We start from the raw sequence: 25139 nt of genomic DNA, 5'->3' as shown, positions 1-25139 counted from the left end.
GCGCGATCTTGGCTCACTGCACCCTCCACTTCCCAGGTTCAAGCAATTCTCCTGCCTCAGCCACCTGAGTAGCTGGGATTACAGGCAGGTGCCACCACGCCCAGCTAATTTTGTGTTTTTAGTAGAGACGGAGTTTCTCCATGTTGGTCAGGATGGTCCTGAACTCCCAACCTCAGGTGATCTGCCTGCCTTGACCTCCCATAGTGCTGAGATTACGGGTGTGAGCCACCGCGCTCGGCTTTTTTTTTTTTTTTTTTTTGAGACAGAGTTTCGCTCTGCTGCCCAGACTGGAGTACAGTGGCATGATCTTGGTTCGCTTCAACTTTCGCCTCCCAGGTTCAAGTGATTCTCGTGCCTCAGCCATCTGAGTAGGTGGGATTACAGGCATGCACCACCATGCCCGGCTAATTTTTTAATTTTTAGTAGAGAAGGGGTTTCGCCATGTTGGCCAGGCTGGTCTTGAATTCCTAGCCTCAAGTGATCTGCTCACCTTAGCCTCCCAAAGTGCTGGGATTACAGGCATGAGCCACTGCACCTGGCTTAATTTTTAAAGTAATCTGAATAGTCACTGTCTAAACATGATGACATCAAGATTAAAAAAATTTCTTAATATTTCTGAGAGCTCTTTGACTTTTAAAATGTAAGCACTATTATGATAGATAATTAAGATTATGAATTTAGGCCGGGCACGGTGGCTCACGCCTGTAATTCCAGCACTTTGGGAGGCCGAGGCAGGCGGATCACAAGGTCAGGAGATCGAGACCATCATGGCTAACACAGTGAAACCCCATCTCTACTAAAAATACAAAAAAAAATTAGCCGGGCATGGTGGTGGGCGCCTGTAGTCCCAGCTACTCGGGAGGCTGAGGCAGGAGAATGGCATGAACCCAGGAGACAGAGCTTGCAGTGAGCTGAGAGTGCGCTACTGCACTCCAGCTTGGGCGACAGAGTGAGACTCTATCCCAAAAAAAAAAAAAAGATTATGAATTTAACTGTCATAGTTATAAAATAAAATGTATTGAATCTCAACTATCCTAAATAATTATTAGCTAGAATTATCAACAATCACTCTACTATTCTGTGATATAGGACCTATTATTATCATCATTTTATAGAAAAAGATGATGAGGTTCATTGCTCAAAATTATAAGGTTATCATTTATTGAGCATTTACCATAGTAAGGTACTATGCTAAAAGTGTTTTACCTATATCATTTAACCCTTTCAACAATGCTGTGATTCAGTTACCTGTTCCAATTTACATATAGGATAGGTGGATAAGTAACTTTCCCAAGATTACAAATATGCTGAGTGGCTGAGCAAGAACTCAAACCTACATGTGTTTATTTCAAAGCCCGTAGTCTATTATTACAATAGGAACTTTTTCAAGGCAATAAACAAAGCTCTCGTCTGCCTTTATTAGTCAAAAATCCATAGCTTGAAATCTTTTTCTGGATAGGTTAACAAATGAAAGATGTTAAAAGAAATTATTTGTTCCTTTTTGTTTTCAACTTTTGCTGGTTGAAATTTAATTAGAAGCAGTACCCTAACATACAAAAAACTCTATCTCCGACACCACCCAAAAATCTAGAGCTCTAACTATGCAGGCATTGTAGCCACTGAAAAAACATTAGGTAGAACAGATTGAGAAATGGAGTTTAGGAAGAAGTTGTAAAACATGCCAATAGCTTAGGGGTAAGAATTCCAAATATTCCCAGTTTCCTGTCAGGTACTCTGATCCCACTGCAAGTTACCTTTACTAGCGTAATTTTATTTTTTTTACTTTATTTACTTTTGCTCACTCACTCTGAAATTTCATCAGTAAAATTTTCATTGACGTTAATAAGCGCTTTTTCTTAAAAAGAAAAAACTTTGGAGGGAACATCAGCCATTAACAAATTGGTATAAATTTATGTAAGGATAGATTTCTTCCTTTAAAACGAGTTAAAAAGAGCTACCCTGAGGGAGTGAAAAGTTTTACTTGGAGGTGAGAAGCAAGTACAGGTGAGCCTCAAAGAACTTAGAGGGATTCAGTAGGCCTGCACAGGATGCTGCAGTGAAGACTGAGGGAAGTATGACTGCCTTAGGTAAGTACGCTAGTTAAGGGGTGGGGAGTATGTTGACAGAGGAAGACTGCCAAACACAAACCACCTACCGCAGAATTTTGCCCATATTGAGATTTTGCCAACGGAATAAAAATAACTATATTTTCTACTGCCTTCTGGAAATGAAAATCTATGGATTAAATACTTTTTGTGGTTACACTGAGAAAATATTAAAGTAGTTTCTATACGGAAAAGTGGGTTTTAATATGACTATTGACCTAACCCATTGTTGAAATGAAGATTAAAAGTACATTTTTAAGTTACAGACACACTCTAAAAAAATAATTTGGACGCAGTGAAAAGTATTACCTCTTCCTTCCTCCTTTCTTCCATCAATTTGCTTTATCTTCTTTAATCCTGACAACTGCAGAGTGACTTAAAATAGCTGATTTTCCCAACTATCCTGAATATCAGTATATGCTATAAATTTTTATCCCCAACTGCCAATTAACTCTGTCAAAGTAAAGTTTTTTTGGTTTTTTTTGGTTTGTTTTTGTTTTGTTTTGTTTTGAGATGGAGTATTGCTCTATCACCCAGACTGGAGTGCAGTGGCGCGATCTCAGCTCACTGCAAGCTCCACCTCCCAGGTTCATGCCATTCTCCTGCCTCAGCCTCCAGAGTAGCTGGGACTACAGGCGCCCACCACCATGCCTGGCTAATTTTTTTTGTATTTTAGTAGAGACGGGGTTTCACCGTGTTAGCCAGGATGGTCTCGATCTCCTGACCTCGTGATCCGCCCGCCTGAGCCTCCCAAAGTGCTGGGATTACAGGCATGAGCCACCACGCCTGGCCCTGTCAAAGTAAAGTTTATAAGAATGCAGATATTAATATTAAATAGCTAAGTATAAAATGTTTTTTCCAACTGATAAACATAAATAGAACAAAGCATCTATATACAAAGAGTAATTTGACTTTTTAAACATGTAATAGACAATAGTTAACTTTTTAAAATAAAGTTGTTACTTTCAATTAGTTAAAAAAAATTTACCTTCAGATAGTGGCTCAGGTTTAAATTCCAGGCCTCAAGCATTCTAGAAATGTCCTTTCTTGTCCACTGAAGTTCTTCCTTTTGGGGGCACTAAATCATGATAGCTGTAGCTTCATTTATGTGAAAGCTTTAATTGGGTCTTCACAGCAGCATTTTCTCTGTAATGAGAAGGTATTTAATGTATATTTTATTTTCCTACACATAAAGATAATTATTACATTTTGTTATGCAGGTTTTATTTTAAAATAACCATTATCAGCCTGGTGTGGTAAAACCATCAATTGACTCATTTAAGAGAACTAAAGACGAGGACTGACTTTACAGGTAACTGCATGTATCTTGGGACAGGTGACAATCTCTCTGTGCCTGTTTCCTTGTCTAAAATCAGGTATTTGGAATATTTAAATTCTCACATTTTATAACTATCACTAAAACAAAGATCTCTAGCAAATTACATTTTTCATCAATGAAAATACTTACTATTAGGGCATCTTCTGGAGCCACAAGAAGCTTGAAAATAAAAGCTCTTCTCCCCATGCCCTACCTCCCAAACCCTAGAATTGACAGGCTTATTTCTTAAGCAAGCATATTACAATTAGATAAAGAGAGCAGAAAGAAAAAAGAAAATATTAAATATGGAGCCTAAACAGTTAATGATCGGATTTCAGAAAACACACTAAAGCATTAAATTTTGCCGGCAAATTGCTTTCTAGAATGTTTTGTTATCACATTTAAAAAGTGGATTTTATCATATCAAAAGTAAAGATTGGAAAGCATCTGTAAAATTAGTAGCTCAGCGTTTTTATTTTGGGAAGAAAGGGATTTTTATTGTTTTTATAGTGAATGTATGGCAGAGGGGTAGAGACAATTCAGGTTGTTGTCATGTCTCTTTCAAGGACCATACTTGGGCCATTGCTGTTATGATCTTATTCAACAGCAATTCTATCAGTTCAAAATTTTGGAGGTAATTTCTTATGTGTATAATATCCAAAAAAAATGGTCTTAACATCCAATCATGTTGTTGAGTATCCTTCACAGGCTTCTGTGTATTAAAATATTATTGTTACAACCAATAATCTGAGAATAAATCCCCAAATAGGATAATTAAAGAGAAAGCAGCTTGAAGTTGAGTTTCTTTAAATTCCAGATATCTTGGTTAATGTCCTAAGATGTAAAAGATCTTTAAATCTATTCATTATCAGCGCCAGATCTTATTAACTACATTAAAAAATACTGCTCGGCGGGATGCTGGTGGCTCACACCTGTAATCCCAGCACTTTGGGAGGCCAAGGTGGTCAGATCACGAAGTTAAGAGATTGAGACCATCCTGGCCAACATGGTGAAACCCCATCTCTACTAAAAATACAAAAAAAGTAGCTAGGCGCAGTGGTGCATGCCTGTAGTCCTAGCTACTCGGGAGGTTGAGGCAGGAGAATTGCTTCAACCTGGGAGGCGCAGGTCGCAGGGAGCCAAGATTGCACCACAGCACTACAGCCTGGCGACAGAGCGAGACTCTGTCTCAAACATAAATAAATAAATAAATAAATAAACAAAACATTGCTCAAAAGTACTTTAGAAAATAAAATTTATCGCATCTTTTAGAGGTAGATAAATGACACAACATTCCTTTTATAATATGTACAAAATTACTATGAATCAGTGGTGTCAAAAATGAAATAAAGACTAATTCACAAATATTTTAATAGGATAATTTATTTTTTAAGAATCAGTTTTTAAAGTTATGTTAAACATCGAACTTTTAAATGTACGCAAATATATATAAACAATAACCTATATTAATTTTTAAATTTTCTGCTGGACGCAGTGGCTCATGCCTGTAATCCCAGCGCTTTGGGAGTCTAAAGTGGGTGGATCTTGAGGTCAAGAGTTGGGAGGCCAGCCTGGCCAACATAGTGAAACCCCGTCTCTACTTAAAAAAAAAACAACAAAAAACAGGCCAGGTGCGGTGGCTCAAGCCTTTAATCCCAGCACTTTGGGAGGCTGAGCAGACGGATCACAAGGTCAGGAGATCAAGATCATCCTGGTCAACATGATAAAACCCTGTGTCTACTAAAAATACAAAAATTAGCTGGGCGTGGTGGCGTATGCCTGTAATCCCAGCTACTCGGGAGGCTGAGGCAGGAGAATCGCTTGAACCAGGGAGGTGGAGGTTGCAGTGAGCCAAGATTGCACCACTGCACTCCAGCCTGGCGACAAAGCCAGACTCCATCTCAAAAAGAAAACAAAACAAAATACAAAAATCAGCTGGGAGTGGTGGCAGGAGCCTGCAATAGCAGCTATTGGGGAGGCTGAAGCACGGATCACTTGAACCCGGAAGGCAGAAGTTGCAGTGAGATGAGATCATGCCACTGCATTCCAGCCTGGGCAAAAGAGCAAGACTCCATCTCAGCCGGTACAGTGGCTCACGCCTGTAATCCCAGCACTTTGGAAGGCCGAGGTGGGAAGATCACAAGGTCAGGGGATCGAGACCATCCCGGCCAACATGGTGAAACCTCGTCTCTACTAGAAGTCCCAAGCTACTCGGGAAGCTGAGGCAGGAGAATCGCTTCAACCTGGGAGGCGGAGGTTGCAGTGAGCTGAGATAGTGCCACTGCACTCCAGCCTGGCGACAGAGGGAGACTCTGAAAAAAAACAAAAAACCAAAAACAAAACAACAACAAATAACACCACCACCACCAAAAAACCCTCCAACTCAAAAAATAAAAAAATACATAAAAGCACTTTTTAATTTTCAGGGAAAAAAAATCTAAGGCTGGTGCTCACAATGTCAATTTTATTTATGGTTTGTTCTCCCTATAAGCTTCCCTGTAATCCATTTCTACCCATTTTTCACTCTGCACAAACAAACTTTTTACCTTTTTCTCTTTTTTTTTTGAGATGGAGTTTCACTCTTTGTGCCGAGGCTGGAGTGAAGCGGCGCGATCTTGGCTCATTGCAAACTCCACCTCCCAGGTTCGAGCAATTCTCCTGCCTCAGCCTCCCGAGTAGCTCGGATTATAGGCACCTGCCACCATGCCTGGCTAATTTTTGTATTTTTAGCAGAGACAGGGTTTCACCATGTTGGCCAGGCTGGGCTCGAACTCCTGACCTCTCAGGTGATCTGCCCGCCTCGGCCTCCCAAAATGCTGGGATTAGGCTGCTCTTTGAGAGCTTTGCAAATTTATTTAATCCTTACAATGACTCTGAGGTAGATCTTCTTGTCTCTGTTTGTAGATAAGAAAACTGGAACTGTCAAGAAGCTTGCTTAAGATCACAGAGTGCATTAGGTTCGGATTCATAATCAAATTGGAAAAAAAGAAAAACACAAAAAACAAGATTCCAAAGCCCTAATGCATAGTCTTTGTATCCTATCACACTGTGGCATTATATATATAAAACAAGAAACTTTATAATAAAGAGAAATGTATTTTCCAAACTGTGGTTCTCCAGATAACAATGTGTCTCCATGAGGACCATATAGTAAATACACCCCATAAAAAATGATTACCAACCAAAAGCTTGCAATTAATGTTCCAACTAAAGAAAAAGACTCAAAGTAAAAGCATCAGCTATCCTAGGTACTGCTTGGAGGCAACACCAAACATGACACATAAATCATTGTTGAAAAAAACCGTAAAACATAATGCTGGGTATTTAGTTATGTTGAATGCTAAAACTAATCTTTCCTTAACTAAAGGTCTCCGTCAAATGAAAAGCGTATTTTAGTCAAGTCAGGGTTTCTGTTTTGCAAACTGAAAGTCTTATATTATTAAGCATATATTCAGGTTATTTATTTTCCTGATCATAATTTTCAATTCAAATTAAGATCAAACTCTATTGACTCTGTCAGGTACTGTATATTCTCATTTTGATAAATTTCAAATTAATGATAAAAATGTATTAACCTACTGATCAATTATACATTTTATAAATATATTTTAACCAATGACATATTATCAGTAAGTACAGATTCAGTGGCAAGATTTCATTAAAAAAGTGTTTCAAGCTTCAGGTGCCCGAGACTTATTTAATGTGTAAATCCTCACCACTACAATAACCACATGGTTAAACGACCAACACTTCTATTAGCAAGCCCAAGCCTAATAAGTGATCTCCTGGGACTTCAGCACAGAGGTTTTCTAATTTTATTCCTCCACTCAATGTGGCTATTCTCCCTTATCTATTCACGCTGGCAAAGCTTCTAGTTAAACTGGAATTGGTAACTATTTGATGATAATAATTAACATATACTGAGTGCTTCCGATGCCGCAGTTAATTCTTACAGTTGATAAAAGTGTGGCACAAAAAGGTTAATCAAGTAGCAGAGGCAGGATTTGAACCCAGGAATTCTGGTTCCAGGGCCCGGATTCCGAGCTACAAAGGTGACTAAACTGAAGAGTCCTACTTTTATTGTCATTGCTCTCTAATAAAAATTATTTTTTTCTTCCAATTGTTTAAATCTCTTCTCATTCTCTATTTAAATATCAGGCGTTCATTTACATATTAGGCGTCTACCTTACAGTAGGACATCTTTAAACAACATAAAAAAGGAAAGCTTTGTCTTCACCTGCACACATACCGCCCTGCCCATAAGTTTTGAAGTCCAGTTCTGCCTGATTCTAAACTGCTTGTCTCTTGAAGCGAATGCCTTAAAAAGTGACATTGGGATCAGGACAGTTATCTCCATCCATCCTCCCTCAGAAAAACAACTATATTAAATTCTTGGGACCATTGAGAACAATACACAGGCCTTTGGGTAACTTCAAGACAAAAAAGGCAAAAAGTCGGGGAGAAGGTGTGGGAGGATGATTTTCCCCTTCTAAACGTAAGGTATAAAAGGGCTCAGAAAGCGGAAAAATAACTCTAAAAAGCAAGGTGCGGGACGGCGTGAGGGACCACACATTGGGCGCTCCGCCCAAGGGGTCCGGCTCCTTCTCCGCGGCGATGGCGCGTCCTTGGGCTCAACAACCCTCCTCAAGACACCTAACCTCCTCCTTCTCCAGCCTGCCCCTCTGGGGCCTGCGAGCCCCGTCTCGGGCCGGGGGTCGGAAGCCCTGCCATGTAGGACCCCGAAAAGGCCCCCAAGCTTGGCGCGGAGGGCGCCGCCAGTGACCGGCTGCGGCTGGGGGCGGGGGCCGGCAGTTGCTCGGAGCTCCGGCGGGTCAGGAGGTGACGGAAGGAGGAGGAGGCAGGAGGAAGAAAGGGGGGTTGGGAGGTAGCGTCCGGTAGGTCTGCGCAGACAGCGCTGCCAGACCTCTGACTTCCCCAGTCTTGCCGCCGCCGATAGCCCCACAAGGCGACATGGGAAGTCCGCCGGAGCAGAGGGGAGAAAATTCAAAACGAGTCTACTCAACCTCGTCTTGGCTCCGAGGCCCCGCCATGGAGACCAGCATAATGCGCAGGCGCCCCCCACCGGGAGCGCGCAGCGCAGTCCCACGAGAGTAGGACCACTATCGGCCACCGTCGACCGTTTCCTCTCTCATCCGTTCTTTTTTTCGTATTTCCGCCTCTCGCTTCTCTCTAAAACCCGCAGTTAGAGGCGAGACTTAGGAAAAACCTCTGCCGAGTGAGCCTCTGGTTGGGAATATGTATGAGAAAAAAAAAACTGGCAAGGCGTTAGTCAAGCAAAGCTGAAGACAGAGGAAATTTGATATCTGGCTGGAGTCTAGAGGATTTAATGCAAATAAGATATTCTGAGGGCAGCGTGGCAAAAAAAGACTACAATTCCCGGTGGTCACAGCGTTTGAGAAGCGATGCTTTCTGAGACTTCTAGTTAACTAGGAGCTGTGTTTGAACTATCCAGGCTCAGGACAGCCTCTTGAAAAAAAATTTTTTATTAATAAAGTGGATTTCAGTGGGATCTTTTTCCTAATCGATTACGGGTCCACACGTATGGGAAGAATTCTAACAATGATTAAAGGGACATGCTACCTTTAAGACTATGCTTTTCTAATCGATGACTCCTAAATCTAGGAGTAGGTAGTCGATGTTTGTGGTCTGGGAGTCTGTAGAAGGGCAACCGCGTGCTTTCTGCGGAGGAGACCGGAGGACAGAAAGCAGAGTCCAGGCTTAGACTGTAGCTCCTCGCTTACCTGTGCAGTCTAATTTTGAGCTGCCTCTTTGTAGTTCTAAAAGGCAGGAGCTCCGTGTTGTGGGTCTGCTAACCCGTACGTTTCCGTGGGCAAGTCGCGTGTATTCCTCGCCATGGCTCAGCTCCAAACACGCTTCTACACTGATAACAAGAAGTAAGTAAACGTTCCACCCTTCTGTCCCTTCCCCAGGTTCCTTTCCAATCACCCCTTTGGTATGACCTTGTGGATCCCTGCTTGTTTCTGCTGTCACCCCCACCCTTTTTTCTGAGATTACCTCCTTTCTAACCAGCTTCGTAGGTTCTATATAATTTGAATTGTGAGTGTGGAGGAGGCTGAAGGGCTTCAGGTTTGCTTTCTGAATGAAACATTTTATGTGTGTAATTTAACAATGAACAGTGGGCCTTGTTATAGGGTGTCTGCTAGTGGTGGTTCACAGTTTTTGAAAACACGTTTTTGAAAATGGAAAAAAACAGTTTTTGAAAATGAAAAAACATATTTACCATTTATGTATATCTATATAGATATATATACATTTTAACCAGTGGTCTCAAGGTCTGTTAGCACTCATTCGAAAACTAATTAGATGCTGCCTTGTGGTATATATTGCATTGTTAGTTTTCTTTGTGTTTGCCTGGTCTCTTCCAAATATATTGGAAGTCTCTTGAGGGCAGGGACTATATATTAAGCTTCTTAGATTGGCTGAGTCAACAAAAAATGTCAAATTTTTCAGTGAAAATGATAATAAATATTTGTTGTGTTAATAAGCTAAAGTTAGCCATAAACTAGGAAACTCTCACCTGAGTTACACCTGTGGTTTTGTTTGTAGCTTTACGAGGAGAGCTAGTAAATCATCTTCTCTCCCCTTGTGTTGTTGCTGAAAGTATACATAAATCGTATTATCAATGCACCTGAGTATATATACTTATATACATAGCCTTAATACTTCTCCAGGAATGTGGTGATGCATTAACATAACCGCTGTGTTTTTTAATTGAAAGTAGGTTTTTTTGTTTTTCTTAAAATAAAATTTTTTGAAATATGTGGGGCTTTTTTTTGTTTGTTTGTTTTGGTTTTTTTGGAGACAGAGTCTCACTGTGTTGCCCAGGCTGGACTGCAGTGGTGGGATCTTGGCTCACTGCATCCTCTGTCTCCCGGGCTCAAACAATCTTCCCGCCTCAGCCTCCAGAGTAGCTGGAATTACAGGCATGTGCCACCAAGCCTGGCTAATTTTTGTATTTTTAGTAGAGACAGGAATTTGCCTTGGTGGCCATGCTGGTCTCGAACTCCTGGCCTCAAGTGATCCACTCACCTCGGTCTCCCAAAATCCTGGAATTACAGGCATGACCCACTGCGTCCAGCCTTGAGATAATTGTTGATTCACATGAAGTTGTAAGAGACAATAGGCCACTGTGTTTTAACCCCTGAAATGAATGGATACATGTCATACGTGTGTGTTTGAATTTAGGCCCTCCAAAAGGTAAAAAACGTATAAATTAAAATTCTTTGCCGAGTGCTGTGGCTCATGTCTGTAATCCCAACAGTTTGGGAGGCCGAGGAACGCAAATCGCTTATCTCAGGAGTTCGAGACCAGCCTGAGCAACATGATGAAACCCCATCTCTACCAAAAATAAAAAAATTTGCCAGTCATGGTGGTGCCCACCTGTGGTCCCAGCTACTTGGGAGGCTGAGGTGGCAAGATCGCTTGAGCCTGAGAGGCAGAGGTTGCAGTGAGCCAGGATCAATGCAACTGCACTCCAGCCTGGGGAACACAGTGAGACTCTATCTCAAATAAATAAATAAATAAATAAATAAATAAATAAAATTCTTGCTTTTTCTTTTTGCTTAATATTTTGGTCAGTAAAATGGAGGCGGGGGGGCTGATATAATTGTCACACACACACACAAGAATATACATATATGTGAATTATATACATAAATACATAGCTATAGCCTTATTGCTCAAAGTGTGGTTTGAGGATCATCAGCACCATATTTGCAAAGTCGTGCAACCATCACCACAGTCAATTTTAGAACATTTTTCATCATCCTTGAACTGTTTATTAAATAATACCCCCAGTCCTAGGCAACCACTGATCTACTTTCTAGCTCTGTAACTGTATCTCTTCTGGACATTTTGAATAAATGGAATTATATAATGTGGTCTTTTGTGACTGGCTTCTTTCACTTACTATGATTTTTAAAAAATGGTTTCATTATGTCATAGTATATATTAGCACTTCATTCCTTTTTATGGCCAAATAATAGGCCATTGAATGGATGTACCATATTTTTCCATTCATCAGCTGGTGGGCATTTAGGTTGTTTATACCTTTTAGCTATTATGAATAGTTGTTATGCGAACACTCATGTACAAGTTTTCGTGTGGATGTATGTTTTCATTTCTCTTGCATATATGCTTAGAAGTGGAGTTTTTGGGTCAGATGTAATTCCATGTTTGAGTTTTTGAGGAACTGCCAGACTGTTTTCCAAAGCAACTGCACCATTTTACGTTACTGCCAGCAATAATCAGGGTTCCAATTGCTCCATATTTTCACTGACACTTGTTGTTAGCTATCTTTTTACTTATAGCACCCTAGTGGATGTGAAATTATATTTCATTGTGTTTGATTAGCATTTCCCAGATGACTAATGATGAGCATTTGCATGTCCCTATTGGACCATTTTAAAATTTGTGTTCTTTTTATTATTGAGTTGTAAGTGTTCTTAATATAGTCTAGATACAAGTTCCTTATCAGATACATGATTTGCAAATATTTTCTCACAGTCTGTCTTATAAGAGTCTCCTAATCTGCATCCTGTCATGTATTCCTCTATTTCAGTGCCCATTGTGCAGCCAGAAAGATCTAACTAAATAAAATCTGATGATATTTCTAATTTTCACTGCTGTGATAGTTCTTCATTACCCACAAAAAAGAAGTAAAAATGATTTCACATGATATATAAAGCACTCCACGTGTATCTCTTTAGCCTTTGGTCACTTTAGAGCAAAGTCAGGTTTTCTGGAAGTGGCTGGTTGGGCAGTTTAACAACTCCTAGCTATTGTTTTGATGTTCTCCCTGCTTTCGTGCACACTGCTTCTTCCAGCCTACCCTTCCCTCACCTGGCAAAAACTCACTTCTCTTTTGAGACAGGGTCTCACTGTGTCACCCAGGCTGGAGTGCAATGCAGTGGTGTAATCTCAGCTCACTGCAGCCTCGACCTCCTGGGCTCAGGCAGTCCTCCCACCTCAGCCTCCCAAGTAGCTGGGACTACAGGCACATGCCACCATGCCTGGCTAATCACTTTTCTAAATGTAGCTTAACAGTTATCTTTTTTGTGGATCGTTTCTGGCCCTGCTCCCCTGCCCTCCTTTTCTGTGGTTAAAATGACCTATGGTGTCTTTGTTCTCTTTATACATGTCACCTAATGGCATTGTTCTTATATAACTTCATTCTGTTTGATTACCAGACTTCAACTTCATCTTAGAACAGAGACCATGTTTTAATTCATTTTTGTTTACAACATGTAGCAATATGTCTGGCATTTATTTACCCAATAAATGTATGTTGAATTCGTAAAAGCATACTTGTTCAAGTATCTGTAGACTTGATCTTGACATATCATTTCCTTTTTATAGATATGCCATAGATGATGTTCCCTTCTCAATCCCTGCTGCCTCTGAAATTGCTGACCTTAGTAACATCATCAATAAACTACTAAAGGACAAAAATGGTGGGTATATATGCTTAGAAGAGGGCACAGTGCCTCTAATTATTCTAAAATGCATTAAGTTTTTAGTTCCTTTTTTGGCCTTACGATACTGTATGAATTTTGTAGTGGTAAAATTTGTAAGTTATAAAGTACAGGTTCTTCTGCTGGATGATACTGTAAATACTGCTTTGAGAGAAACGTTTTCAGAAAAAAATTTCTGTTTAACCTGTTTTTAAGGCAATGTGGAAATACGGTGATTGTAGTTAAGGAATAAAGATTTTGGTATGAAGTTGTAATATAGAGGTAATCAAGACGTTGATTGTTCTACAGAGGGCTGAGTTATGTAGGCATAAAACAAGCGTTTTAGTGCTTAGGCCCCACTTACTAGTGAAGCACAAAGCAAAATGACAATATCAGTATTTGAGTGTTTAGTGTAATGTCAAAATGCCAGTATGAATACCAGTATTTTATTTTTTGTGTCCAGAATTCATAAAAAAAGGGTATAACAAAACATGCAAGAATATAAAACATTTAAAAGATACAAATATTAAATATATACTATTGTACTAATATATTTGCCCATTAAATTAATATGAACAATGTATGTAAAAATATCAATGAAATAAGATTGGCTGTGAGTTAATAATTGTTGAAGTTTGTAATCCCAGCACTTTGGGAGGCCGAGGCGGGTGGATCACGACGAGGTCAGGAGTTTGAGACCAGCCTGACCAACATGGTGAAACCCCGTCTCTACTAAAAATACAAAAATTAGCCGGGTGTAGTGGCACATGCCTGTAATCTCAGCTGCTAAGGAGGCTGAGGCAGGAGAATTGCTTGAACCCGGAAGGCGGAGGTTGCAGTGAGCCAAGATCACACCATTGCACTCCAGCCTGGGTGATAGAGGGAGTCTCAAAAAAAAAAAAAAAATTGTTGAAGTTTGGTGATAGGTGTAAGGAGGCTCCTTATATTATTTTCTGTATCTCATTGTAGTTTTGATTGATATTTCTGAACTTTTCCATATGTATGAAATTTTCTATAATAAAATATTTTTTAAAAAGTGAAGAAACATTACATAAAATAGAGAAAATTTAAACATGAAACATTAAGCATTCTCCTGCCTCAGCCTCCAGAGTAGCTGGGATTACAGGTGCCCACTACCATGTCTGGCTAATTTTTTGTATTTTTAGTAGAAACGGGGTTTCACCATTTGGCAAGGCTGGTCTCGAACTCCTGACCTCAGGTGATCCACCCTCCTGAGCCTCCCAAAGTGCTGGGATTACATGTGTGAGCCACCATGCCCAGCCAGAGGCAAGTGTATTTTTATGCAGATGTTTCCAATGCTGCAGAGCTCTTCTGACTCTACCCTAGTTGGAGGAATGGGGAGGTAAGAGTTATAAACTAATGTGTAGTATTTTCCCCATCTTCGTCTTCAAATGATCACATAATTTTTTTGTGAAATTTGAGATGATGTTTTTGAGCAACTTTATTGGCTTGGGGTGGGGGAGGAGGGGACAGGGTCTGCAATCTTTTTATTGCTAGCAAGTTACAGTTCAGTATTCAATATTCAAGGATATTTACATAGCATTTCCTGTTGATCCTTGTTTTTGTTTTCATCATGGATATATAGAGATTCTGATGTATAGTTACCTTTATAAACTTCAAAACTGTTAAATAGTCTATTTGTTGAAAAAGTCTTTGAACTAGAATAAGAAATATTCTTTTTAATTTTTGTAGGTACATGGTAGGTGTATCTATGGGGTACATTAGATATTTTGATACAGGCATATAAGGTATAATAATCACATCAGGGTAAATGAGGTATCCATCACCTCAAGCATTTATCGTTTGTGTTACAAACAATCCAATTATACTCTTTGTTGTTTTTAAATGTATAATTAAATTATTGACTGTAGTCACCCAGTTATGCTATCAAATACAAGATCTTATTTATTCTTTCAATTCTTTTGTACCCATTAACCATCCATTTCCACTTGCCTGTCACTTCCCCCACTACCCTTCTCAGTGTCTGGTAACTCTCCTTCTACTCTGTATCTCCATGAGTTCAATTGTTTTAATTTTTAGCTCCTGCAAATAAGTGAGAATACGTAAAGTTTGTTTTCTGTGCCTGGCTTATTTCACTGAACATAATGACCTCCAATTCTACCCATGTTGTTGCAAATGACAGGATCTCGTTCTTTTTTATGGCTGAATAGTACTCCATTGTGTAGAAGTACTGATTTCCTGATTTCTTTACTTTTGAGTATATACCTAGCAGTGCTATTGCTGGATCATATGGTAGCTCTATTTTTAGTTTTTTGAGGAATCTCCAAACTGTTCTCCATAGTGGTTGTACTAATTGACATCCCCACCAAGGTTTATGAGGGGTCCCTTTTCTCCATATCCTCACCAGCATTTGTTATGGCCTGACTTTTAGATAAAAGCCATTTTGGCCTGGCATGGTGGCCTACGCCTGTAATCCCAGCACTTTGGGAGGCCAAGGTGGGTGGATCACAAAGTCAAGAATTCGAGACCAGCCTGGGCAACTTAGTAAACCCCATCTCTACTAAAAATACAAAAATTAGCCAGGCATGGTGGCAGGTGCCTGTAAACCCAGCTACTCAGGAGGCTGAAGCAGGAGAATTGCTTGAACCTGGGAGGTGGAGGTTGTAGTGAGCCGAGCTCTCCCCACTGCACTCCAACCTGGGTGACAGAGCAGGACTCTGTCTTGAGGGGGTGGGGAAAAAAAAGCCATTTTATCTGGGGTGAAATGATATCTCATTGTAGTTTTGATTTGTATTTCCCTGATGATCAATGATGGTGAGCACCCTTTCATTTGCCTGTTTGCCATTTGGATTTTCTTTTGAGAAATGTATGTTCAAACCTTTTGCCCAATTTTTAATCAGATTATTAAATTTTTACCTACAAAGCTTTTTGAGCTCCTTATATATTCTGGTTATTAATACCTTGTCAGATGGGTAGCTGGCAAATAATTACTCCCATTCTGTGGGTTGTCTCTTCACTTTGTTAATTGTTTCCTTTCTGTGCTTTTTAACCTGATGGGATCACATTTGTCTATTTCTGCTTTGATTGCCTGTGCTTGTGTGGTATTACTCTAGAAATTTTTGCCCAGACTACTGCCCTGGGGAGTTTCCCCAATGTTTTCTTGTATTAGTTTCATAGTTTGAGGTCTTAGAAATATTTAACTCTTTAATCCTTTTTGTTTTGACTGTTGTATGTGGCAAGAGATAGGGGTCTAGTTTCATTTTTTTTTGCATATGGATACCCAGTTTTTCCAGCACCATTATTGAAGAGACTGTCTGTTCCCCAGTGTAGGTTTGAGTTAACTGTAGATGTGTGGATTTGTTTTGGCTTCTCTATTCTGTTCCATTGGTGTATGTGTCTGTTTTTATGCCAGTACCATGCTGTTTTGGTTACTATAGCTCTGTAGTATAATTTGAAGTCAGGTAGTGTGATTCCTCCAGGTTCATTCTTTTTGCTTAAGATAGCTTTGGCTATTCTGGGTCTTTTGTGGTTCCATGTAAATTCTAGGATTTTTTTTTTTTTTCTGTGAAGAATATCATTGGTATTTTGATAAGGATTGCATTGAATCTATAGGTTGCTTTGGGTACTACGGACATTTTAACAATATTAAATTCTTCCAATCCATGATCCTGGAATATCTTTCCATTTTTTTGTGTCCTCTTCAATTTCTTTTTTTCTTTTTCTTTTCTTTCTTTTTTTTTTTTTTTTTGAGACAGAGTTTCACTCTTGTTGCCCAGGTTGGAGTGCAATCGTGTAATCTCAGCTCAAGGCAACCTCCACCTCCCGGTTTCAAGCGATTCTCCTGCCTCAGCCTCCTGAGTAGCTGGGATTACAGATGCCTGCCACCACGCCCAACTAATTTCTGTATTTTTAGTAGAGCTTTGGTTTCACCATGTTGGCCAGGCTGGTCGCGAACTCCTGACCTCAGGTGATCCACCCGTCTCAGCCTCCCAAAGTTCTGGGATTACAGGCGTGAGCCACTGCACCCGGCCCTCTTCAATGTCTTTCATCAATGTTTTATAGTTTTTGTTGTAGAGATCTTTCACTTCTTTGGTTAATTCCTAGGTATTTTATTTGTGGCTACTGTAAGTAGAAATACTTTCTTGATTTCTTTTTCTGATTGTTCGCTGTTAGCATATAGAAACACTACTGATTTTTGTATCATGCAACTTTACTGAATTTATCAGTCCTAATTGGTTTTTGGTAAAATAAAGATTATACCAACTATAACATTATATCATTGATTTTTCCAAATATAAGATCAAATCATCTGTAAACAAGGATAATGTGACTTCTTCCTCTCCAATTTGGATGCCCTTCCTCCCTCCCTCCCTCCCTTCCTTCCTTCCATCTGATTGCTCTAGCTAGGACTTCCATTGCTGTGTTGAATAACAGGGGTAAAAGTGGGCATCCTTATCATGTTCCAGATGTTAGAGGAAAGGCTTTCAGTTTTTTCCCCATTTAGTATGGGGGTCTATTATATATGAATTTTATTATGTTGAAGTATGTTTTTCTATACTCAGTTTTTTCAGGGCTTTTATCATGAAAGGATGTTGAATTTTATCAAATGCTTTTTCAGCATCAATTGAAATGATCATATGCTTTTTGTCCTTCATTCTGTTGATAAGATGTATATATTAGGGTTCTTTAGAGGGACAGGACTAATAGAATAGATGTATATATGAAAGAGAGGTTTTTGTTTTGTTTTGTTTTGTTTTGTTTTTTTGAGACGGAGTCTTGCTCTGTCGCCCAGGCTGGAGTGCAGTGGCACGATCTTGGCTCACTGCAACCTCCGCCTCCCGGGTTCAAGCAATTCTCCTGCTTCAGCCTCCCGAGTAGCTGGGTGCCACCAAACCTGACTGGCTAATTTTTGTAGTTTTAGTAGAGATGGGGTTTCACCATGCTGGTCAGGCTGGTCTTGAACTCTTGACCTTATGAGGCCACCCGCCTTGGCCTCCCAAAGTACTGGGATTACAGGTGTGAGCCACTGCACCCAGCTGAGAGGGAGTTTATTAAGGAGTATTGACGCACATGATCACAAGATGAAGTCCTATGATAGGCTGTCTGCAAGCTGAGGAGCAAGGAAGGCAGTCCGAGTCCCAAAACCTTAAAAGTAGGGAAGCCGGCAGTACAGCCTTCAGTCTGTGGCCGAAGACCCGAGAGTCCCTGGCAAACCACTGGTCCAAGAATCCAAAAGCTGTAGAACTTGGGGAGTCCAATGTTTGAGGGCAGGAAGCATCCAGCACAGGAGTAAGATAAAGGCCTGAAGACTGATGCAGTCTAGTCCTTCCACATTCCTCTGCCTCCTTTTATCCTAGCCATGCTGGCAGCTGATTAGATGGTACCTACCCAGATAGAGGGTAGGTCTGCCTCTTCCATTCCACTGACTCAAATGTTCATCTTGTTTGACATCACCCTCACAGACACACCCAGGAACAATACTTTGCATCCTTCAATCCAATCAAGTTGACACTCAGTGTTAACCATCACAGTGTATTACATTGATTTGTGTATGTTGAACTATTCTTGCATTCCTGGGATAAATCTTACTTGGTCATGATGATCTTTTTAATGTGTTGTTGAATTTGGTTTGCAAGTATTTTGTTGAGGAAAGAATTATTCCTGTAAGAGAAGAGCTTTGCAATTCCAGTATGTTACCCAAATAGTTGGGTAACATTTTTCTAAACATATAGACCAAACATTATTCCTTCTGTATAGACTGTTACCGTATTGCAACTCTGAAAGAAATAATGAATATAAGTATAGTAGTGGTTCTCAATAGCTGTTAATCCTGATAATTAGGTAAAAGACTGACAAAGAGCATTATGGTGGATAGAATCAGACTGATATAATCCAAGCCCTATGATGGGTCTTAATATCTTAAAAAGAGACACAACCAGATCCTATTTGCATCCTGATGGGATGTAATAGGAAATAGACAATACTGCCTGTGAATATTCTTGTCAAAAAAAAAAAAAAAAAACCCTGAAATCTAACCAGGCATTTACCATTTACCTCTGACTAGTTTATAGGATATTTGTGTGACAAAGAAACATGTTAAAGGACACCTTGGAGATGGAGTCAACAAAACCCAGAATGTTACAAAACAGATGACCCACTTTCATCAACAAATACATGGCAAGGAGAAAAAGGAGGAGGAACTGTTAAAGATTAAAAGAAACATTAATCAAATATAATGTATGGATTATGGATGCTGATTTTTGAAAGCTCACTGTAAAAGAACATTGACTTTGATATTAGGAGTGATTGTTAAATTTTAAAATATTGTGACAAATTTTTTAAGTCCTTATATTTTAGAGATACATACTAAAGTATTTATAGATGAAATGATATAATTTCTGAGATTTGCTTTAAAATAAACCATCTGGGGAATGGAGGGTGGAATATAGATGATGTTCCATTAGTTGGTGGATGTCAAAATGGGCAATAGTGATGAGATTCATTGTTATTTCTACTTTTGTGTATGTTTGAAATAATAAAAGTTTTCTAAACCAAAATAATTACACCAACAACAGTAAAAAGACATTATACTAACAGAACAAAGTATTTCTGATCTTAAAAATCACAGAGAAACTCAGAGGCCACACTGGGATAATAGGTACCTGTTTGTTTTGGGAGTTCTTATATACCTCTGCTAATATTACTTTAGACATTAAGAGTGATAATTGTGTTATGTATTTTCCTCAGAGTTCCACAAACATGTGGAGTTTGATTTCCTTATTAAGGGCCAGTTTCTGCGAATGCCCTTGGACAAACACATGGAAATGGAGAACATCTCATCAGTAAGTTCAAATGCTTACTTTCTGTATTTCGCTTGGGGCATTATCGGCTATTGTAGGTAAACTCCTTTTAGAATCACACTGAATCTATCTTTAGTAGCAAAGATTATTTTTAATATATTGGATATATATATCGTGTGTGTTATGTATTGTGTGTATATTTTATGTGTGTATTGAATATATATAGTGTGTGTATATATATATGTATATTCCTGTATATTCAATTTTGAAGCCCCCTTTTTTTGTGAGAGTGTTTTATTCAAGAAATAAATGAACACATTCTTCATATTTGTGGAAGAACTGGCAAGAAAGGGAATAGCAAATATGTGTGTACAAATACTGGTGCACAAAATAACTGGGCAAATATAAAAGCTATGGGTTAAGTTACGGTTATTTTTCCCTTTTATTTTCAAATTTTCCTTATATTGCTTTTATGATTAAAAATATAACTTACAATTGTTGCTTGTTTTGTGATTTTAAAAATTGTGGTAAAATATACATAACATAAAATTTAGAATTTTAACCATTTTTAAGTATACAATTCAGTGTCATTAAGTACATTTGTAATATTATGCAACCATCACCATTTTCCAGAATTGTTTCCTTATCCTAAACAGAAGACCTGTACCCATTAAACAATGTGCTTTTTTTCTTAATTTTAATGTTTTCTTATGTCTTCTTTTTTTTTTTTTTTTCTGAGATAGAGTCTCCCTCTGTTGCCCAGGCTGGAGTGCAATGGCACAGTCTTGGCTCACTGAAACCTCTGCCTCCTGGGTGCAAGTGATTCTTGCGCCTCAGCCTCCGAAGTAGCGAGATTACAGGCATCTGCCACCACGCCTGGCTAATTTTTGTATTTTCAGTAGAGACGGAGTTTCACCATGTTGGCCAGGCATATCTTAAACTCCTGACCTCAGGTGATCCACCCGCCTCGGCCTCCCAAAGTGCTGGGGTTATGGGTGTGAGCCACTGCGCCTGGCCTAAGGCTTTCTTATATTCCTTTCCCCCCCATTTGCAGCATAAGTTGTACAAGGCCATTAATATTTCTTCTTTTTAAAATTTTTGTTAGGAGACAGGGTCTTGCTTTGTTGCCTGGGCTGGACTTGAACTCCTAGGCTGAAGCAGTCCTCCTGCCCCAGCTTTCCTAATGTTAATAGCTGGGACTACAGGTGTGAGCCACGATGCCAAGCTATTATTTCCTAATACCACTCTTAGCTTACTGTTAGGTCAAATAAAGTTCTTGACTTTTTGAATGGCTCCAAATTTGCTGAGTTATAAAGGGGACTAATATGAAGGATATAAAGGAGATATATTAAATGTGGGGTTATCTTCACAATGTAGTATTTTAAAACTATACCACCTGACTTGTTGCTGATTTCTCTTGTGACTAGGAAGAAGTTGTGGAAATAGAATATGTGGAGAAGTATACTGCACCCCAGCCAGAGCAATGCATGTTCCATGATGACTGGATCAGTTCAATTAAAGGGGCAGAGGAATGGTATTGCCAGATTAATGCCCTTCTCTCTTTTTTTTTTTTTTTTTAACCTCCTTCAGTCTTTTTAAATCCATATATACATATTTTTCTGTGATTTAACGTTATTTGTAAATTCATTTTGTGATCTCTGTATCAGTGGCCATGCCAAACAGAAAGATCTTTTCGTTCAGTGTCTTCAAGAAGAAACAGGTGGCCGGGTGCGGTGGCTCATGCCTGTAATCCCAGCACTTTGGGAGGCTGAGGAGGGTGGATTACGAGGTCGGGAGATTGAGACCATCCTGGCTAACATGGTGAAACCCTGTCTCTACTAAAAAAGCACAAAAAATTAGCCGGGCATGGTGGCGGGCGCCTGTAGTCCCCGCTACTTGGGAGACTGAGGCCGGAGAATGGCGTGAACCCGGGAGGTGGAGCTTGCAGTGAGCTGAGATGGCCCCACTGCACTCAAGCCTGGGCGACAGAACGAGACTGTGTCTCAAAAAAAAAACAAAACAAAAAAAACAGGTATTTATTAATAGGTACTCTTTTCTGTTCTGTTCAATATGTAGTAGTAACAATTATTGTTGCCCTTTTTTTTTTTTTTTTTTTTAAATGGAGTCTCCCTCTGTTGCCCAGGCTGGTTGCAAACTCCTGGGCTCAAGCAGTCCTCCTGCCTCAGCCTTCTGAATAGGTGGGATTTCTCTACACCCAGCAATATTTGTCTTCTGAATAAGTCATGTATCTTAGAGCATTTAATTGCTTTGGTTCGACTATGTTGCTTTTAAGACCAAGGATATAGTTTGTTTCATAGAGGAAAAAAGTAACTTTTATAGCCATAGATCTCCTGGCCTAATACCGTAAAGATGCATAGCATACTATTTTAGGGCTAGAAAGAGCAGACTGGACTCAGGAAAGAAAGTACAGATATCTCAGGGCAAATCTTCACTGGCCTTGCTTGTAGGAAAACACCTCAAGAGTAGATTATGGCAGGAGCTTACTTCTTTCAAAGAATGCCTTCTTGGAGTTATTACATAAAGTTATATTTCTTCTAGTTTTACTTTTAGTTTAAATGGTTTTCACTGGTTAAGTACAAACTACTTCAGGTCAACAGCCAGGTACATGGCTCACGCCTGTAATCACAGCACTTTGGGATCCTAAGGCAGGTGGATCACTTGAGATCAGAAGTTTGAGACCAGCCTGGCCAACATATTGAAACCTGTCTCTACTAAAAATATAAAAAATTAGCCAGATATGGCGGTCCGTGCCCATAGTCCCAGTTACTCGGGAGGCTGAGGCAGGAGAATCACTTGAACCCAGGAGGCAGAGGTTGCAGTGAGCTGAGATCGCGCCACTGCCTTCCAGCCTGGGCAACAGAGCAAGACTCCATCTCAAAAAAAAAAAAAAAAAGTACTACAGGTTGAGTATTCCTTATCTGGAAATGTTTGGGACCAGAAGTATTTTGGATTTAGGATTTTTTTTGGGGGGGTGGTTTTGGAATATTAACGTATACATAGTGAAATATTTTAGGGACGTGATCCAAGTCTAAACATGAAATTCATTTATGTTTCATATACAGCTTATACACCTAGCCCGAAAGTAATTTTATACTATGTATATATATAATATATATTTTATATAATTTATATATATATTTTATATAATATATATTATGTAAATATATAATAATATATATTATATAATATATATAAATATAATATATGTTATATAATATTTTACATAATATATAATATACATAAATTATATATTATATATAAATAAATATATATAAATATGTATTTTATATATATATATATATATATATTTTTTTTTTTTTTTTTTTTTTTTTTCCGAAATGGAGTCTCACTCTGTCGCCCAGGCTGGAGTGCAGTGGCGCAGTCTCGGCTCACTGCAAGCTCTGCCTCCCGGGTTCAGGCCATTCTCCCGCCTCAGCCTCCCGAGTAACTGGGAGTATAGGCGCCCGCCACCACGCCTCGCTAATTTTGTTTTTGTATATTTAGTAGAGATGGGGTTTCACTATGTTAGCCAGGATGGTCTCGATCTCTTGACCTCGTGACTCGCCCACCTCGGCCTCCTAAAGTGCTGGGATTACAGGCGTGAGCCACCACACCCGGCCAATTTTATACAATGTTTTTAATAATTTTGTGCCTGAATCAAAATTTTGATTGCGTTTGACTATAGCCTGTCACTATGAAGTCAGGTGTGAAGTTTTCTACTTATGGTGTCATGTTGGCGCTCAGAAAGTTTTGGATTTTGGAGAATTTTGGACTTATTTTCATATTAGGGATGCTCAATCTGTATTAGGGCCTACAAATGATTTGCGTAGCTTTTGTGAGAGTTGTATTATTTACAACAATATAAAAATGAAATCAGCCAGGCGTGGTGGCTCACGCTTGTAATCCCAGCACTTTCAGAGGCTGAGGTGGGTGGATCACAAAGTCAGGAGTTCGAGACCAGCCTGGCCAACATAGTGAAACCCTGTCTCCACTAAAAATACAAAAAAAATTAGCCGGGCATGGTGGCGGGTGCCTGTAATCCTAGCTACTCAGGAGGCTGAGGCAGTAGAATTGCTTGAACCTGGGAGGTGGAGGTGGCAGTGAGCCAAAATTGCGCCACTGTACTCTAGCCTGGATGACAGAACTAGATTCCGTCTCAAAAAAAAAGGGGAAATCTAGGATTTGCCAGGTATTATTATTATTATTATCATTATCATTATTATTATTATTTTGAGATGGAGTCTTGCTCTGTTGCCCAGGCTGGAGTGCAGTGGCGCAATCTCGGCTCACTGCAAGCCGGGAGGCTCCACCTCCCGGGTTCACGCCATTCTCCTGCCCCAGCCTCCCGAGTAGCTGAGACTACAGGCACCCGCCACCACGCCTGGCTAATTTTTTGTATTTTTAGTAGAGACGGGGTTTCACTGTGTTAAAATGGTCTCGATCTCCAGACCTCATGATCTGCCTGCCTCAGCCTCCCAAAGTGCTGGTATTACAGGCGTGAGCCACCACGCCCAGCCATGCCAGGTATTATTTTTAGGAGGTTGAGAAACGTCAAGTGATCTGATCTAGTATGGTTTGAAATCTCAATCTTCATATCAAAGAAGAGTTTAAAAGTATAATCCTCAAAGTTACTTTGTCATTGCCAGAGAAACAAAATTCATTTTCAGGGTTTGGAAAAACTGCTTTTTGTGTTTCATAAGATGTTTTTTTCTCATAGGATCTTGACTGGTTCTTATGATAAGACTTCTCGGATCTGGTCCTTGGAAGGAAAGTCAATAATGACAATTGTGGGACATACGGATGTTGTAAAAGATGTGGCCTGGGTGAAAAAAGGTTAGGACATTTTGCCTACACTTAGAGGAATCCTAGATAGGGATTTGGAAATAAGCCATTTTTGGTGCTAGGGAAGAATGGGGAGTGGTTGGGAAGTATCTCATACCTCAGTTATTATGAGGTCTTTCAAAAAATATAGTGTTCAAGGAGAAAAAGATTATATAAAAAATTCATAAATTGTTAGAAGTGAATCTTTATTAAAATTACATCAGATAATATACATTTTCAAGTTAATATTGAATGTATTACATTCATCTTCTATTTTCTTCTGTTTGTTTTTGTTTGTTTGTTTTGTTTTGTTTTTGAGATGGAGTCTCGCTGTGTCACCCAGGCTAGTGTGCAGTGGCACGATCTCGGCTCACTGCAACCTCCACTTCCCAGGTTCAAGCGATTCTCCTGCCTCAGCCTCTCGAGTAGCTGGGACTACAGGCACCTACCACCACGCCTGGCTTATTTTTGTATTTTTAGTAGAGGCGGGGTTTCACCATCTTGGCCAGGCTGATCTTAAACTCCTGACTTCGTGATCCACCCGCCTCGGCCTCCCAAAGTGCTGGGATTATGGGCGTGAGCCACTGCACCCGGTCTG

At 39.6% G+C, this 25139-nt stretch overlaps 2 protein-coding genes across 22 annotated transcripts in view; one reads left to right on the top strand and one right to left on the bottom strand.

Moving 5' to 3' along the window:
* Nucleotides 1–8538, bottom strand: part of CARF (calcium responsive transcription factor) — an 88113-nt gene extending 79575 nt beyond the window's left edge. For 14 of the 21 annotated variants that reach the window (XR_008522641.2, XR_008522639.2, XM_054549012.2 and 11 more), the window contains exons 1-2: nt 5970–6082; nt 3094–3251 (exon numbers count right to left, since the gene is read on the bottom strand). Coding sequence is in view for 6 of the 21 variants with exons in the window: in XM_054549027.2 (XP_054405002.1) it covers nt 3094–3135 (42 nt within the window). In the remaining 15 variants the exon portion in view is untranslated. Of the gene's footprint in view, nt 1–3093; nt 3252–5969; nt 6479–7660; nt 7844–8447 lie in introns of those variants that run through there. The other 7 variants (XM_054549018.2, XM_009238005.4, XM_054549028.2 and 4 more) reach the window with 5 other exon arrangements.
* A 594-nt stretch (nt 8539–9132) lies between these two features.
* WDR12 (WD repeat domain 12) overlaps nt 9133–25139 on the top strand; it is a 33074-nt gene continuing 17067 nt past the window's right edge. Inside the window, 5 exon segments of the mRNA NM_001131395.1 lie at nt 9133–9338; nt 12823–12917; nt 19647–19741; nt 21127–21233; nt 24438–24553. Of these exon segments, the coding sequence (NP_001124867.1) occupies nt 9298–9338; nt 12823–12917; nt 19647–19741; nt 21127–21233; nt 24438–24553 (454 nt within the window). The 5' untranslated portion in view covers nt 9133–9297.

This window comes from Pongo abelii, chromosome 11 (genome assembly GCF_028885655.2).
Source record: "Pongo abelii isolate AG06213 chromosome 11, NHGRI_mPonAbe1-v2.0_pri, whole genome shotgun sequence".
NCBI classification, from domain to species: Eukaryota; Metazoa; Chordata; class Mammalia; order Primates; family Hominidae; genus Pongo; species Pongo abelii.
Note: the sequence above shows the minus strand (reverse complement) of the source record. Positions and strands in the feature narration are given on the sequence as shown.